The 16,825-nt window shown below is 37.2% G+C and overlaps 1 protein-coding gene across 3 annotated transcripts in view; it reads right to left on the reverse strand.

Annotated features, from left to right (window-relative positions):
• Positions 1–843: 843 nt before the first annotated feature.
• STRADB (STE20 related adaptor beta) overlaps positions 844–16,825 on the reverse strand; it is a 36,414-nt gene continuing 20,432 nt past the window's right edge. For 2 of the 3 annotated variants that reach the window (XM_025893372.2, XM_025893378.2), the window contains exons 4-12: positions 10,178–10,277; positions 7,245–7,366; positions 5,982–6,090; positions 5,031–5,154; positions 3,644–3,815; positions 3,238–3,342; positions 2,835–3,079; positions 2,158–2,200; positions 844–1,664 (exon numbers count right to left, since the gene is read on the reverse strand). In XM_025893372.2, coding sequence (XP_025749157.1) covers positions 1,530–1,664; positions 2,158–2,200; positions 2,835–3,079; positions 3,238–3,342; positions 3,644–3,815; positions 5,031–5,154; positions 5,982–6,090; positions 7,245–7,366; positions 10,178–10,277 — 1,155 coding nt within the window. In that variant the 3' untranslated portion in view covers positions 844–1,529. Of the gene's footprint in view, positions 1,689–2,157; positions 2,201–2,834; positions 3,080–3,237; positions 3,343–3,643; positions 3,816–5,030; positions 5,155–5,981; positions 6,091–7,244; positions 7,367–10,177; positions 10,278–16,825 lie in introns of all 3 variants that reach the window. The other variant, XM_025893383.2, reaches the window with a different exon arrangement.

Here is a 16,825-nt window from a genome sequence, read left to right on the forward strand (position 1 = left end):
CTCCAGGTTACCCACTCACCTTGCAGATCTTGGGACTTGTTAGTCTCCATAATAGTATAAGCCATAATTATTCCTTATAATAAATATCCTATTGGTTCTGTTTCTCTGGAGAACTCTAATACTCCTCTAATACACAGGAGATCTGCGAGGCACTGCTTTGTGGCTTCCAGAGTCCACCTTTTGCACTAACATCAACTCTCCACCCTGGCTCTATGGTTCCTGTTAGCCTCTCTTACCTAGAGGAAATAGGAAGAGGTTAGTGGAATGAACTACAGCCCCCACCATTACAGGTGATCTCAGGGCCTCGACTGGTATTTATGTCCTCTCTCTTCCACCTTGGCAGGTCTTCATGGCTTACTTGATGGAGTAACTTAACATTCTTGAGGAGAGCTGGCCAATAAACATGAAAAGGTTTGTGTTTCAAACTTGTCTATTTATTTTTGCATTATTTGTCTCATTGGTTTTAATTCTTTAGTCTTAAGACAATCATCTGAATTTTTAATGTAATGTTAATGGATTGTCTTAATCTTATTTAAATGAGGTAGGTCCCAATTTACCACAGTTTAAACTATATACTCTTTGAGACACATCTCTCTTTTTTGCTAATAAGGTAAAACCATTAATGAAGATCTCTATGTCCTTAAATGTTGTATCCCCTACAGGAGCAAGAATAATCATATAAAGGGCCAGAAGATCTTCTGCCTCATTGAATAAATACCAAGGTGTCCCCAATTCATGTATGTTATGTAAATAAATCTATTTGAGAAGGGGCTTTCCTTGGCAAAACAAATTAGAACCTGTGTTTTAGCTTTATCAAATCACAAAGAAAAATAAAAGCATAAACTCAATTCAATAAATCTTTATTGAGCTCCCACAGGGTGCATGAATTTAGGATCTATAATTTACAGAAGTAGAAAAGTGTCACTTTAGCCTCTTAAAAATGAAAAAAACAAAGCAAATTACAATTTCTCTATATTTCAAGTGAATCATTTAATGTGAGGCTCAGTTTGATATTACCATAAGTATTAACAGAATAAAATGGGAAAGTATAAACATTTTCCCTTCTATCAAAAAAGGGCTTTGATGCCAGGATAAACTAGCCTGTTGGTCTAAAACAGCTGATCAAAAAGGCTAGAGAATCTGGAAGTAAAAAATGTACTTGGAAGCACTGTCCTCTGAGGGCTCATTCCCCTGAGGGCAACAAAATGCTGAAAACTGGCTCAAAAATTATATTGAAAGATCAAGAAGGGGAGTTAGTCACAGCTTGGGGAAAAACAATTGAGAACAGATGACACTAAATGTAGCTAGATTCATAATTCTAAAATTTTCCCGGAGTTACACTAGAACTCTGAGTTAACCAAATAGGCTATGAACTCATGCTCCTTTGAAGAGAGTGGTTTTAAGAAATAGACTCTCCAGTGCACCAACTGTATTTTCAAGTATAATTCTAGTATTTGTACCTAGCAATACAGAAGAAAAGCAGCAGGGAGAAAGTGTCAAGTATCTAGGACATAAAGGATGTGGTAGTCCTAGAATTCCCAGTTTAAGTCTTTTTCATTAGAAAAATCACATTCCGGCTCAGTCCAAGGTGACACCGGAGACAGCGCTATTGATGGCTTAGGAGGCAACAGTGAAAGTATTGAATCCTGGTTTTCTTCTTTCATCTGTTAAAGAAACTCAAAATAAGGCTGTTGGTACATAAATTCAATACATTAGCTATGTTAGCAATAAATGACTTTTTAAAATGTACAAAGTGTTTAAAATTGTTTTTAGGTATTTTCACTAAAAATGCCCTTGATCATCTGAAAACAGGAAGAAGTAATAACCAAACGAACTAATTTTTATCAGAATTACTTTGCCGCTTCATCATCTCTAGCCAACATAGAAAACTACAATGTCTCTAATCAAAATATAAATTGAGGGCATAGTAACATTTAATGATACTCTGTTTTTACTCATTTTGTTTTGCAGAATGGAAATATTTTAGAAAGCCTGTAATTGAACTACCAAAAAAGTTTTCTTGTTTTTAACTTTACTTTGTAAGAAAGTCATTATTAAGAATCTTGGTTACCAAATTGTCCCATTAAGCCAACACAATGAAATGAATTTTTAATAGTATTTAAAAACATCTAGAAAACAGAAGACAGATCAGCTTACCTGTTTGAAGAAAACATGGGACAATAAACTGCTTGCAGATGGTCTGAAATTTTTTTAAAAGTTGTAAGAAAAAAAGAGCCTTGTGTTAGAATGTATTTTAGGTGTAAAAATATATTAGAAATTAGGTTTAGACCTATAAAATTCAACACTAAAAAATTGAGGCCCAATTCTTAGCTTCAGCCTTGACTACTGGGAAAAATTAATTTGAGAAATAACATTTATTGGGCACTAATTTTAAGGAAGTATTCTAGGCATTAAGAGGCTAAAAAAAGATAAGATACACCTTATTTCTGAAATACTAACACTAATATGTAGTTATGATAATTTATGCTATTATAGCAAGAACATTTTTGTACTGCTTGGAAGTTTCTAAAATGTATTAACAGAAATGCAGTAATTAATGTTCAGAAAGATGGAACTGATTTTTACAAAATAACTTGGTTAAGAAGGGATACAGCTGAGACCAGAGACCAAGTCTTCTGACTTCAGATCCAGTACTCATCCCATTTGCTCACTGCCTCTACTTGTTCTTAGCATTGATATTTTCTGGATTAGACTGTAATTTTTTGAGCAAAAGATTGATAGAGATTTAAATTTGGTGGGAAGGGAGTATCACAAAGCTTCTATAAAATATAAAACACGTAAGTTTGATGCTATTTACAAGTGGCCAATATTACCTTTTCTCAGGATCTTGCTGCAAACAGAGCTGAACCAAGCTAAAGAAGGCAGGAGAGAAAGTTTTTGAGGATGGAGTTTGCAATCTGTCACTATTTCCTGTATGAGTTCCACTGGAGACAAGTACACTTTCTCCAATCCCAGAGTCTACACCTGATCGGGAATTCTTCATTCTGGATTCTGACGGAGGGAAGATACTAACATCCAATGGGCTATAAGGAGGACCTTTCAGTTTCTGTAACAACATCTAAAAGAAAGAAAAATTTCCTTCAACCCTTTTCAGAGAAAACATTAAAACAACAATAAAGATTCTAAGAGCAAAGACGTTTAACAGAAATTATCTAGAATATAAGGGATCTTATGAAAAAAAAAAAAAAGTAGTTTGGGGCTCTTAATAGCATTTACCTGAGTCCTATGCATGTCCTGGAAAGGTACCTGCCCACTGGCCAATTCGCATGCTGTAATCCCAACACTGTAAATATCTGACTTTACATTATATCCATGTAAATCCTGTAGAACAATTAATTTGAAGTCCTTTAGTGAAAATAACTTAAAAAGTTATATAAATGTGCTTTTTTGAGAAAGGATGTGGGAATAATGGAAAAAACTCATAAGTGAGAAATCAAGATATACCTAATATGTGCTATAAACATTTTAAAATCCCTAACATAATAATTTTGACAAGAAAAGAGGAAAAAAGTCTTGCAGTAGGCCATTCACCAATCCAAATCTAAGGGCACAATTGTCCTTTAGTCAAGCTCAGAAGACACTCAAGATGCACAGACAACCCAATACGAAGGCCACACCTGACCTGTCTCAGTAGTTCTGGGCTCAGCCACGGCTGCACTGATGTGCTGAACTGTGGGAAATCATACACAGCCCTATGCCTCTGTCCGTGCTTAACCAAACTATGCAGGTGGGACAGGCCAGAGAGGGTCACTAGGCCATCACCAGAAATGAGGATATGGCTGGCTTTAATACTCCTAGAACAAAAAGAAACAATCCTAAATACTAGGAAATTGGCCAAGGAAGAATAAAAATCTGGTCAGAACAAATCCATGTATTCTCTTGGAAATTAAATACTCTTTATAAAATTATAAAATAGCACACTTATATATAAGTGTGCTTATACAAACACATATATACATATATATGTATACATACACATATGAAAAGTTGAGGGAATTAAGGAATCCTTTCAAGTATTTAATATAGCATTAGAACAAGGGAAAATACAACTGACAGCTACATTTGGAAGGGATATTTTTTTCAAACTAGGAATGGAATCAAATTATTTCACTACTTTAGGATACTGTTGAAATATACCCAAAGAGAAGTCTAAAAAGTCAAGTAATATTTGAAGCATAAAGTCAGAATTTAAATTTAAATGCAGTATTATCCAATAAAAGGCAGCCTCTCATGGTATTAACATCATTTACAAAGATGTCTTATATAAAAATTTCCTTTGTCAGATAAATTATACAAGAGCCTTGTTTTTCATCCAAAATACTGGATTTGGAAACTAACAAGTAGGATGGCCAACAGTCTGGTTAACTGTATTAAAACCTTGATTAATTAGAATACAGTATGTTAGAACTCCTCTGTTAACCAGAATGATCCTAAAAATGAATAGTAAGAACAAAGCTTTAAAGATATTGAAATGAACAGTAAAAAAACAAGCTTATTTAAAAATAATTAAAAGGGAAAAAGTCCCAGTATATCACAGAATGTTGTTTTTAACATTCAGCCAAATACTTCTGCATCTGTAGTTTAAAAATAAGAGAACTGATATTTAATATGATAGTTTTAAGGTGCTACAAAATATTTAAGAAATCAAAGGTTTAGTTCCAATTTGTACATGATATAAATATGACACAGAGCTGAAAAGCAGATAAAGAAAAACAAACAAGACACAATCAGAATCACTACCTACAGCTTATACTCTAGAGTTCCACGAGGGCAGGCGCTCCACCAGAACACTGAGCACAGCATTTGGTAAACAGGATGTGGTCTGAACATTTTTGGTGAATGAACATAAAATGTAAACAATTACTGTACCTACTGGCCCATTCCTCCCTCAATTTTCACTTACGAGTTTCCTGTCTCTCCTAACACTCAACTGCTCCTTCCTAAAAGCTCCTTAAATTATTTCTTCCACTTAAATCCTTTCATTCTATAAAATACAAGGAAGTAAATACCTGTGAATACAGCCATTTTGATGCAGATAGCTCAACCCTCTCACTGCTCCAAAGAGAATGTTTCTTATTAAAGTTTCATTCATTCCTTCAGGAAAGTAAGTCTTCAAAAGTTGACTTGCTGATCCTGAAAGAAACACCTGAAATCTTTAATTGAACATTGAAAGTGATTTTGCTTCTAGCTATGTTTTAAATGTTCTTTCAACCATAAACTCACACACACCCACACCCATTATGTTTTAGAGTCTAACCCCTAACCTATGATGCAAAGGTAATTTTCCTTTAAGAATCTTCAAAAAGACCTTTCTAATGATACTCTAGAGATTAGAGAATTAACAATTTTCAGTATTACCGAAAAAATACTGTGTGGATGTATTTATTTTTCAATCCAGAGGCAATTCACAAAAGTTGTCCTAAAAATCAAAGCTCTAGAATCCATTAATTTATTTATTCAATACACTTATTGAACACTTTGTGTGAGGGACTATATGAGCACCAAAATGAAAAATACATGATCCTGGCCTCAAGAAGTTCAAGTCCAGTGAAATGAGACAGGTACACACACAGATGTTTACCATACAGTAAAATAAGTTTACAATGAGAGAAATTGGGACAGAGATAGTGTGCATCGGTGAAGAAACATTCTGCTTGAAGACCTATAGTGGCTCTCCATTGATAGAGAGGCAGGAAACTGAAGGGAAGTGGCAGTTTGTTCAAAGGCATGGACTTTTTAGGGAAGCAGTAGTTTCACTCATGATCAGACCCATTCTGCCTTTTTCCAAAGACTAAAATTCTACATGAACCAGATACAGAAATTTATCATGAAATCTAGACTTGGCCACCAGATTTATAAATTAGAAGTAGGGACTCATAAATCTAAGATCCCATTCATCCTTATAATTGTAGCTTCCAGGCTAAACTATGAGTTATTTTATCTAAGATGAGTTTTCTTACCATAAGCCATAAACGGAGAAATAACCCAAAGCCAGCTGCCAACAGTGAAAACAGTCCAGTAAGTTGTAATATTGGGGTGCCGGAAAAAGTGGGATAGAATCACTGCTTTCTAGGATAAACACACAAGAGACAAGGCATTTAAAAACAACTTTTTCCCCCTTATGATGAAAATAACAGCAGAGGTGGCAGCTAACACTCAGCACAGCTTATTAGTACTAAGCACTGTTCTTGGGGCTGCCATCTCTTTAAATGTCACCACAACGACAGGAAGTATGTCATATGATCATTCCTATTTTACAGGAGAGAAACAGGAAATAAGAAACTTAGAAATAAGTCAGAAAGCTTGTTCAAAAGCACATAATCAATAAAAGGAGTGGAAGAGAGATTTGAACTGAGTCTAACTCCTGAGGTTGTACTTTTAATAACTATAGTATGTTCTTATTACAGAAACATTTAAAAATACATAAAACTATGAAGATAATCACTTCTAACACTAAATCACAGAGACAACCACTGTTAACATCTCACTGTACTTTTTTTTTTTTTAAAGATTTTACTTATTTATTTGAGAGAGAGAGTGAGAGAGAGATCATGAGCAGGGGGGAAGGGTAGAGGGAGAAGCAGACTCCCCACTGAGCAGGGAGCTCAATGCGGGGCTCAATCCCAGGACCCTGAGATCATGACCTGAGCCGAAGGCAGACGTTTTAACTGACAGAGCCACCCAGGCACCCCTTCACTGTAATTTCTTTCAATCTTTTTTTTTTCTGTGCAAAAACATGTGCACATGTAAATACTTTAAAAATTCGGACAATATCAAAACAAAATGCTTTCCCTCCTTATATCAAAAATGATTAGTGACAATGAAAATGGTATTACAATATTCCCGAAATGCAAATCTGTCAAAATTTATCAATTCAGAAGTTGATTTTACTTAGCTGGATGAAAAGGAAACTGCTTGTTTTTTTTCTATTTCCCTATATGACTATTTGGGATTGGACTAGGAGCATTGTAAATCTCCAGACCAGCATTTTGAATAGGATATTCATTTGAGGGAATTTATAGTAGTTACCAAAGTTTAAATATATTTGCTCTTTCATGGATCTGGCTTCCAAGTATTATTTCCAATTCTGTTATTGCATGTTTATTAGAAGAAAGAAATTTAACTTTCTCTAACAGAAAGAATGTAATTTGGGGAAAAAAAATTCTTACAGATGTAATCTCGTCAAATAGACATTAAATATATCATTTTTCTCATATTGTTACCTGTAAAGCTTTCAGGCGTTCATCAGTGCAGTTTTCTAGATTTGTAATTTTTATAGTCACCAGTGTTCCTGTAGGAGTATGACGGGCAAGATGGACAGTCGTCAAGTTGTCAAATCCTCTTCCTATAATCAGATGTAAAACTCATGTTAGCAACCAAAGAAGAGAAAAACTGATAATTTGGACATCAAAATTTAAACCTTCTGCTCTTCAAGAAAACACTGTTAAGAAAATGAAAAGATAAGCCACTAATAGAAAGCATTAATGATACTTATATCTGACAAGACTTATATCCAGCATATATAAAAAATTTTTACAACTCTATAGAATTCTTACAATTCTATGCAACCCTATACTAAATTTAAAAATATGCAGATTAAATAAGCAATCCACAAAAGATATAGGAATGTCTAATAAGCACATGAAAAAATGCTCAAGATAGAGAAATGCAAATTAAAACCGCAATGATATACCATTACATACCTATTATAATGGCTCAAATTGTGACTTGATAAACAAATTATGACAAATTCAAACAATGCAATATTATTCAACAATCCCTGAACCATTGATGTGATTTCTGTTTGTCACATAAATGGTATACTTTGTGTCTGGCTTCTTTCACTTAGCATAATGCTTTTGAGACTTTTTTTTTTAAGGTTTTGTTTATTTATTTGACAGAGACACAGCGAGAGAGGGAACACAAGCAGGGGGAGTGGGAGAGGGAGAAACAGGCTTCCCACCGAGCAGGGAGCCCGATGCAGGGCTCGATCCCATGACCCTGTGATCATGACCTGAGCCGAAGGCAGACGCTTAACGACTGAGCCACCCAGGCACCACTGCTTTTGAGACTGTTCCATGTTGTTGTTTCAGTAGTTTCTTTTTATTGCTGAGTAACAATCCATTGTATGAATATACCACAATTTATCCATTCACAAGTTGATAGATATTTGGGTTGTTTTCAGTTTTTGGTGACTATAAATCTTCCAAAACATTCTTTAAGTAGACATATGTTTTCATTTCTCTTTGGCCAATACTTACAAATGGGAGGGCTGGGTCATGCATATTTAACCTAATTTGAAAGTGGCTGAACCATTTTTATTCACACATGCAATGTATAAGAACTACAACATACTTACCAGCATTTGGTGTCATCAATTTTTTAAAATTTAAAACACCTGGAGTGGCATCTATCAATAGGCACCTAATAAATGTTAGTCCCTCCCTCTCTCCACAGTCACCAAATTATGCCATTTATCTTTGAAATGAAGTTAATCACAAATTCATCCCTTCCACTCCAGCGTCAGCATGACTGCCTTAGTTCAAGTCCTGTCCTCTGTCACTAGTCGCATGCAGTGACTTCCTCACCATGCCCTGCATTCTCAACTAAGGCATGTTCCAAAATTACTGGGGAAACAATACTTTAAAAATCTATACCTAGGTCCCACTCACCAGAAATTTTGATTCAGTAGGTCTGTGATGGGATATAGGCACCGCAATTTTTAAAGACTCAGGTGATATGGATGATCCTTCCAGTTGTAAATCACTGATCTATATCTTCCAGACTGCTGCCTGGAACTGCTGCCAGTTATCTATTGATAAAATTCAGCATTTTATCAATAGAAAGGTACTACAGTGCAGCATCTCTCCAGTCAGAAAGGTTTGCTTTCAAATCACTAGCTGTAGGGCTGTCACTTAAATTCTGAGCCTCACTATCCTCATCAGACAAATGGGAGTGGTAAAAGGCTGACATGAAAACATACACCTGAAATATTCAGCACAGTGCCTATTACTACTGTCACCATTCCACAATGGATCTCAAACACGGAGAGGATAAATTCCAAACTTGTGCCTTAAATGCTTTGAGAAATGAAGTGGGTAAGTTGTGAGGGATGACAGAGTATGAACTTCTAAATACATCATATGAAATCTTTCACAGTGTGTTACAAACTTCCCTTTCCAGATTTGTCTCCTACCACTGCCTACTCTCCCTCTGTTCCCACTTGTAGGCAAAGAGCATCTATGGGGTAGTTCCCCTCTAACCATCTTAGTCATCTACTGAAGTAATTTTTTTTAACCTTTTTTTAAATTGACACCATCTGAACGTCCTTTCTAATTTGGGGGCATTTTCCACCAGTGCTATTTAGAAATGTCAGATCCTTATCTTCTCTTGGTCTCCTTGACACTGGCATGGGAAGGTCAATGACTTAAGCTTAGCCAAATGAAGGATGGAGTTAGTGACAAACAGAAGCAGAGGCAGAACTCACTGCAGTGGGTTCCAATATCTGGGATATAAGTACTCTAACAGGAGTACACGAACTAGGCTGTTTCTATGCCATGGCCCTGACTCTGGTTCTAGTTACATAGCTTTTCTTAGTTTCTTCCAAGTCTCTCTCTCTAGCCAACAACTGTGTCAGTTAGCAATACTGTTCAAAAAATTCTTCTCTTAAGTTAATCAGGATCGTTTTCTGTTGTAACAAAAACCCTGAGTAGAACATTTAGCAAACTTTTCCTCATTCTTCAGGATCCCACTTATTTTTGTGGCCTTTACTAACTCTCAGGGTAGTTATGATGGATGGTCAGATGTTCCATCTTTTCTGTTCCCATAACAACACACCTCTACTATAGTGCCCTCTAGTACATAAACAAGACTACCTTACGAGTTCATCTTCTCAGAGGGAATATGGATTCCCCAAGTGTTTTACATGGTTTTATATCCCTAGCACCTAACATAGTATCTGTTGGTAGTGTTTAATAGATATTTCTGAATATTCACAGCAAATGTTTCACAAGTGTACGGCTATTAATAAATCTGTCTGACACAATTAACATCTAGTTTTATGCTACAGGTGACAACAGAAAAAGACCTGCCCACAAAATAATCTTTTGGTCATCAATTTCATTTCTAACGATGAAGGGTCAATTCAGGTAATTACCTATTTCCACTTGGAGTTCATAGTGAGAAACATTGGTGGAACAGATCACATCCTTGGCTCTAGTGGACGGAGGCAAGTGGGAAAAGGCTGGCGCATCAACCTACATTATTTTAAAAAGATGAAAACAAAATAAACTTTTTTGGTCCCCCATTTTAGTCCCCTACCCTAATATAAAATACTGATATTTTATTTTCAAACACAAAAGTGCTCATTAGGAAGGCACTGGAAGGTGGCTTACAACACTGTTTCAAGATCTAAAAAGAGTTTAAAATTGCTAATAAGTGGTTAATTAAAAAGCTATCAGCATGTAAAGCTATCAGCATGGGAAAAGCAGATTTACAGGTAGCAAAGAATACTTTCCTGCACTATTTCCAGTAAGCATTTTTAGGAGTTGCTAGAAACAGCTCTTAATTCTTCAGGGTATCTAATAAATACATGAAGGGAAGAAACGCATGAACCTGTGAGGAATATTCTGTACTTTTGCTCTTGCTTCAAGTGGTTGCCAGTTATATCTATTACACATATAAGTCCCTGCTCAGCTAGTGGAGATGTTAACAAATCAAGGAAAAATTTCCACATTGCAGCCTATTAAAATTGCTGAAGTTTTTCACAAGATGAAATGAATCAGAAGGAAGGTAAGAAAGAAAAACCTCAAGAGATGGGAAAATAGGGTACAGACTTAATGTGTTAATGACCATGTGCCAATATGAGGTCTCATGGGGGTGCTTTAAGATCAGAGTCTTAGGTTTGCACCAGATCCCAGTCACAGTGAAATAAGATGCACACAGAAGAAAGAAGAGGCCAATACCACTGGTGTCATATGATAACCAAGAAGACCTCCCAAAAGACAGCTGTACTCTAAAAGACACTTGGGAGATTTCAAAAGCATCAGCAGGTGGCATGAACCTTGTTACTGCCTCCAAGGTAGAGAGAAGGAAGAAAGGGATTAGAAATGACATTACTGTAGTAGTAGTTGTGCTGCTTTTTACATCCTTGATTCTACATGTTCCCCAAACTTTTAAAAGAGCAGAAAAAATATAAGCTCACAATTAAAGATGAATAAAGGTCAATACTGTTCAAGAGGGGTGAAAGACCGTAAAAAGAAATCCTACTATTACAATTGGAAATAATCCCAATGAAGAAAAGAAATCTAAGTAAATCATTTCTTCAAAACAGCTAGTTTTCAAATTACATTAGATTTAAAGAACACAAATAAGAGAGAGAAAGAAGAACATATTAACAATTTTTTAAAATTTTCAAGTGATAACCTATAAGCCTGTCAGGAAGGCTAGAGCACGCAATGAACTGAGGTTCATAGCTCACTGCTAGAGAAAAATGGAATAGGTTACCAGATGATGGATTGAAATCAGGCTAATCAACCTCTTCTTTGCTTCCATCTTCTCCATTAGGGAAAAGGAGGCACCTGGCTGGCTCATTTGGTAGAGCATACAACTCTTAATCTCAGGGTTGTGAGCTTAAGCCCCACGTTGGGCATGGAGCCTATTTAAAAAAAAAATAGACTTTTTCTGTCTATTTCCCTATGTTAGAAAAGTCAGCTACATCTGCTTTAAAAGTAGTGGCCTTCTGAAGAAGAGCTTCTGTAGTACCATGCACTACACCAGAACCAAGTGCTTCAGGGGTGTCTCCTATGTGTGTTGTATGTGCCCTGTTGTGGGTTTTTTTTTTTTTTAAATAGGCTCCATGCCAAACGTGGGGCTTAAGCTCACAACCCTGAGATTAAGAGTTGTATGCTCTACCAAATGAGCCAGCCAGGTGCCCCAGGAAATAGTTTTCTTTAAAATAGAAAGGGTGGGGCACCTGTGTGGCTCAGCTGGTTGGGCATCTGACTCTTGGTTTTGGCTCAGGTCATGATCTTAGGGTCGTGGGATCAAGCCCCGTGTTGGGCTCTGTGTTCAGCGCAGAGTCTACTTGGGATTCTTTTCCTCTTCCTCTCCCTCTGCCCCTCCCCACACTTGCACATGGGCACATGCTCTCTCTCAAATAAAATCTTTAAAAATAAAATGAAACAAAATAGAAGGGGCACATATATTGTAAATATGTAGCTGAAGTCCAAAACAAAGTATTTTAAAAAGGTTCAAAGTTACAGGCCAAAGACAATTATATCTAGAATATTATATCTAGAATATTAAGTTTGCAGATGTAGTAGAACTGAGAAGAGAAACCAGAATGAAAATAGTCAAATACTGACCCAATTTTCAAAATTGCCCGGCCCCCACATTCTCCTGCAGACCTGCCCTCAGCAGAAGTCCATCCAAGGCAAGTCACAGAATGGCATTGTGCAAGCAGTCTAGACAGTTGCCAGTACCACTCCACAGTGACTCTTGCCATAGGGAGAAGGGAATATAGCCATATACACCAATATGACTCTGACCCCAGCAGTGGCTGGGGGCAAACATCTGGTCTGACTATAGGTGGCCCCCCCCACCAATAAAAGCTTCTCAGGAGACAATACAGGGAGAGCACACTGCAGTTGGGTATGACCCTAGCACTGGCAAATGTCTAGTCTGACCCACCATAAGCCCAAGGCAGCCCCAAACTGGCTATTCACAACACAGGGACCGAAAGCTGCCAACAATCGTCAAAGAGAACCACTGCAGATCACTGGACTAAAGGCAAACACTGCTCAGCCACAACAGGGCACATACAACACACATAGGAGACACCCCTGAAGCACTTGGTTCTGGTGTAGTGCATGGTACTACAGAAGCTCTTCTTCAGAAGGCCACTACTTTTAAAGCAGATGTAGCTGACTTTTCTAACATAGGGAAATAGACAGAAAAAGTTAGACAAAATGAGGAGACACAGAAATATGTCTCAAATGAAAAAAAGGACAAAATCACAGCAAAAGAGCTAAACAAAACAGAGATAATATGCCTGATAGAGAATTTAAAGTAATGGTCATAAAGATACTCACTGGATTTGAGAAAAGAGTGGAGGATCTCAGTGAGACCCTCAACAAAGACATAGAAAATATAAACAAGAACTAAGCAGAAATGAAGAATACAATAACTCAAAAATATACTAGAGGTAATAAATAGTAGACTAGAAGAAGCAGAAGACTGGATCAGTGACCTATAAGAGTAATAAAAAAGCCATCAAGCTGAACAGCAAAAAGATGAGAACAGGTTAAGGGAACTCAGCAACACCATCAAGCCCAGTAACATTTGCATTATGGGGATCCCAGAAAGAGAAGAAAAAGGAAGCAGAAATTTTATTTGAAGAAATAATAGCTGAAAACATCCTGAATCTGGGGAAGGAAACAGAAATCCAGATCCAGCAGGCACAGAGAGCCCCCAACGAAATCAATCCAAGGAGGTTCACACCAAAGACATATAATTATTAAAATGGCATAAGGTAGTGATAAAAAGAGAATTTTAGGGTGGGGGATGGGTTAGCCTGGTGATGGGTATTAAAGAGGGCACGTTCTGCCTGGAGCACTAGGTGTTATGCACAAACAATGAATCATGGAACACTACATCCAAAACTAATGATGTAATGTATGGTGATTAACATAACAATAAAAAATAAAAAAAGAGAATTTTATTTTTTAAGATTTTATTTACTCATCAGAGGGAGAGAGAGCACAAGCAAGGGAAGCGTCAGGCAGAGGGGGAGGGAGAAGCTGGCTCCCCGCTGAGCAAGGAGCCTGATGTGGGACTCGATCCCACGACCCTGGGATCATGACCAAAGCCAAAGGCAGATGCCCAACTGAATGAGCCACCAAGGCATCCCCCAAAAAAGAGAATTTTAAAAGCAGCAAGAAAACAGTTACATACAAGAGAAACTTGGGGCACCTGGGTGGTTCAGTCAGTTAAGCATCTGCCTTCAACACAGGTCATGATCCCGGAGGCCCGGCATGGAGCCCCGCGTTGGGCTCTCCTCTCAGTGGGGAGTGCTTTTCCCTCTGCCCCTTCCCCGACTTGTACAATCTCTCTCTCTCTCTCTCTCTCTAATAAGTAAAATCTTTAAACAGAAACAGAAAGAGAGAGAAACTCCATAAGACCATGAACTGATTTTTCAGCAGAAACTTTGCAATCCAGAAGAAAGTGGCACATATCCTAAGTGCTGAAGGAAAAAACCTGCAACCAAGAATACTCTATCCAGCAAGGCTATCATTCAGAATAGAATAAAGAGTTTCCCAAACAAAATTTAAAGGAATTCATCAACACTAAACCTGTCTTACCAGAAATGTTAAAGGGGATTCTTTGAGTAGAAAGGAAAGGCCATAAGCCAGAGTTTAAAAAGTAGGAAGCACAAAAGCAGTAAAATTAAGTATATCTATAAAAATCAGTCAAGGGATTCACAAAATAAAAATATGTAAATTATGAGACGATATACATAAAAGGTGGAGGAAGGAGGAGAGTAAAACTTTAGTGCTTTTAGAAGGGTTCAAATTTAAGCAACCATCAACTTAATATAAACTGCTATATGCATAAGATGTTATATATAAACCTAACAGTAATGACAATTCAAAAACCTGTAATAAATATGCAGAAAGTAAACAAAGGAATCCAAGCATAGAAAAAAAGCCATCAAACCATGAGAGAAGAGAGCAAGAGAAGAAAGGAACAGAGAACTACAAAATCAACCACGAAACAACAAAATGGCAATAAGTGCATACCTATCAGTAATTACTTTGAATGTAAATGGACTAAATGGTACTATCAAAAGACACAGGGTGGACCAGAGAGTTTTGCAGGGTCTCAGTTCTGGTAGAGGTCGTGACAGGTCTCTGTCTTGCAGACCAGGGCACACCTAGTTAGAACTCACCACATTCAGGTCAAGGACCAAACACTGCCCACAGCAGACAAGAAGAGCCTCTACAGAAGACTGGCCTGAAATACAGAGCAGCCAGAACACAACAGCAGAGTGCAGGCAGCACACACCTGAGATACTCCCAGAAGCACCAGGCCTGGGCACTACATGACCTCTCCTTCATATGGCCATTACTTTTAGAAGCAGGAGACATAACTGGCTTTTCTAACACACATAAGCAGGCAGAGACTTAGACAAAATGAGAAGACAGAGGAATTAGTCTCAAATGAAAGAACAAGATAAGGCCATGGCCAGAGATCTAAGCAAAACTAATACAAGTAACATGCCTGATGGAGAATTTAAAGCAATTCTCATTCATAAGGATACTCACTAGGCTTGAGGAGAGTGGAAGACATGAGTGAGACCCTTACCACAGAGATAAAAGAGTTTTAAAAAAAGAATCAATCAGAGATAAAGAGTGCAATAAACGAGATTAGAAACATGCTTGCTGCAATGAACATCAGGCTGGAAGATGCAGAGGAACAAATTAATGACATAAAAGACAAAGTAATGGAAAGCAATTAAGGTAGATGAGAGAGAGAGAATTATGCAACACAAGAACAGACTTAGGGAACTCAGTGACATTCATATTATAGGAATCCCAAAAGAAGAGAGAAATGGGGGCAGAAAATTTATTTGAAGAAGTAAAGTTGAAAATGTCCCTAATCTGGGGAAGGAAACAGACATCCAGATCCAGGAAGCACAGAGAACTCCTATCAAAATCAACAAAAAACAGCCAACTCCAAGACATACTGTAATTAAATTTACAAAATACAGTGATAAAGAAAAGCAGCAAGACCAAAGAAGTCAGTAACTCACAAGAGAAAACCCATAAAGCTAGCCGATTTTTCCACAGAAACTTTGCAAGCCAGAAGGAGTGGCAGGACATATTCAAAGTGCTAAATAGGAAAAATCTGCAGCCAAGATATTCCATCCAGCAAGGCTATCATTCAGAATAGAAGAAGGGAGTTTCCCAGACAAAAACTAAAGTTTGGGACCACTAAACCAGCCCTGCAAGAAGTATTAAAGGGGACTTTTTGAGTGGAAAGAAGAGACCAAGAGTGACAATATAAAGGTAGGAAACACAAAAGCAGTAAAAATGAATATTTCTGTAAAAAATCAGTCAAGGAGCCCACACAAAAAAGATATAAAATAACACATACCTAAAATATGGAGAGGAAAGAAAAAAAGAATGGGTTCAAACTTAAATGACCATCAACTTAATATAGACAGCTATATGCCAAAGAATTATAAATAAACCTAATGGTAACCATATATCAAAACCACTAATAAACATGCAAAGAATAAAGAGAAAGAAATCCAAATATATCACTACAGAAAATCAACAAACACAAAAGAGAAAAAGACAAGAAAGGATCAGAGAAAAGCTCCAGAAACAACCACAAAACAAGTAATAAAATTCCAATAAATTCATACCTATCAATAATTATTTTGACTGTAAATGGACTAAACATTCCAATCAAAAGACACTGGGTGTCAAAATAGACCAAAATACAAGACCCATCTGTATGCTGCCTACAAAAGACTAACATTAGACCTAAAGTCACCTGCCGAATGAAAGTGATGGGATGGGGCGCCTGGGTGGCTCAGTTGGTTAAGCAACTGCCTTTGGCTCAGGTCATGATCCTGGAGTCCCGGGATCAAGTCCCACATCGGGCTCCCTGCTCAGCAGGGAGTCTGCTTCTCCCTCTGACCCTCTTCCCTCTCATGCTGTCTCTCATTCTCTCTCTCTCAAATAAATAAATAAAATCTTTAAAAAAAAAAAAAAGAAAAGTGATGGGATGGAGAAAC

This window comes from Callorhinus ursinus, unplaced genomic scaffold (assembly GCF_003265705.2).
Source record: "Callorhinus ursinus isolate GAN/ISIS: 27379988/994484 unplaced genomic scaffold, GSC_fseal_2.0 scaffold2, whole genome shotgun sequence".
In the NCBI taxonomy this organism is placed as follows: domain Eukaryota; kingdom Metazoa; phylum Chordata; class Mammalia; order Carnivora; family Otariidae; genus Callorhinus; species Callorhinus ursinus.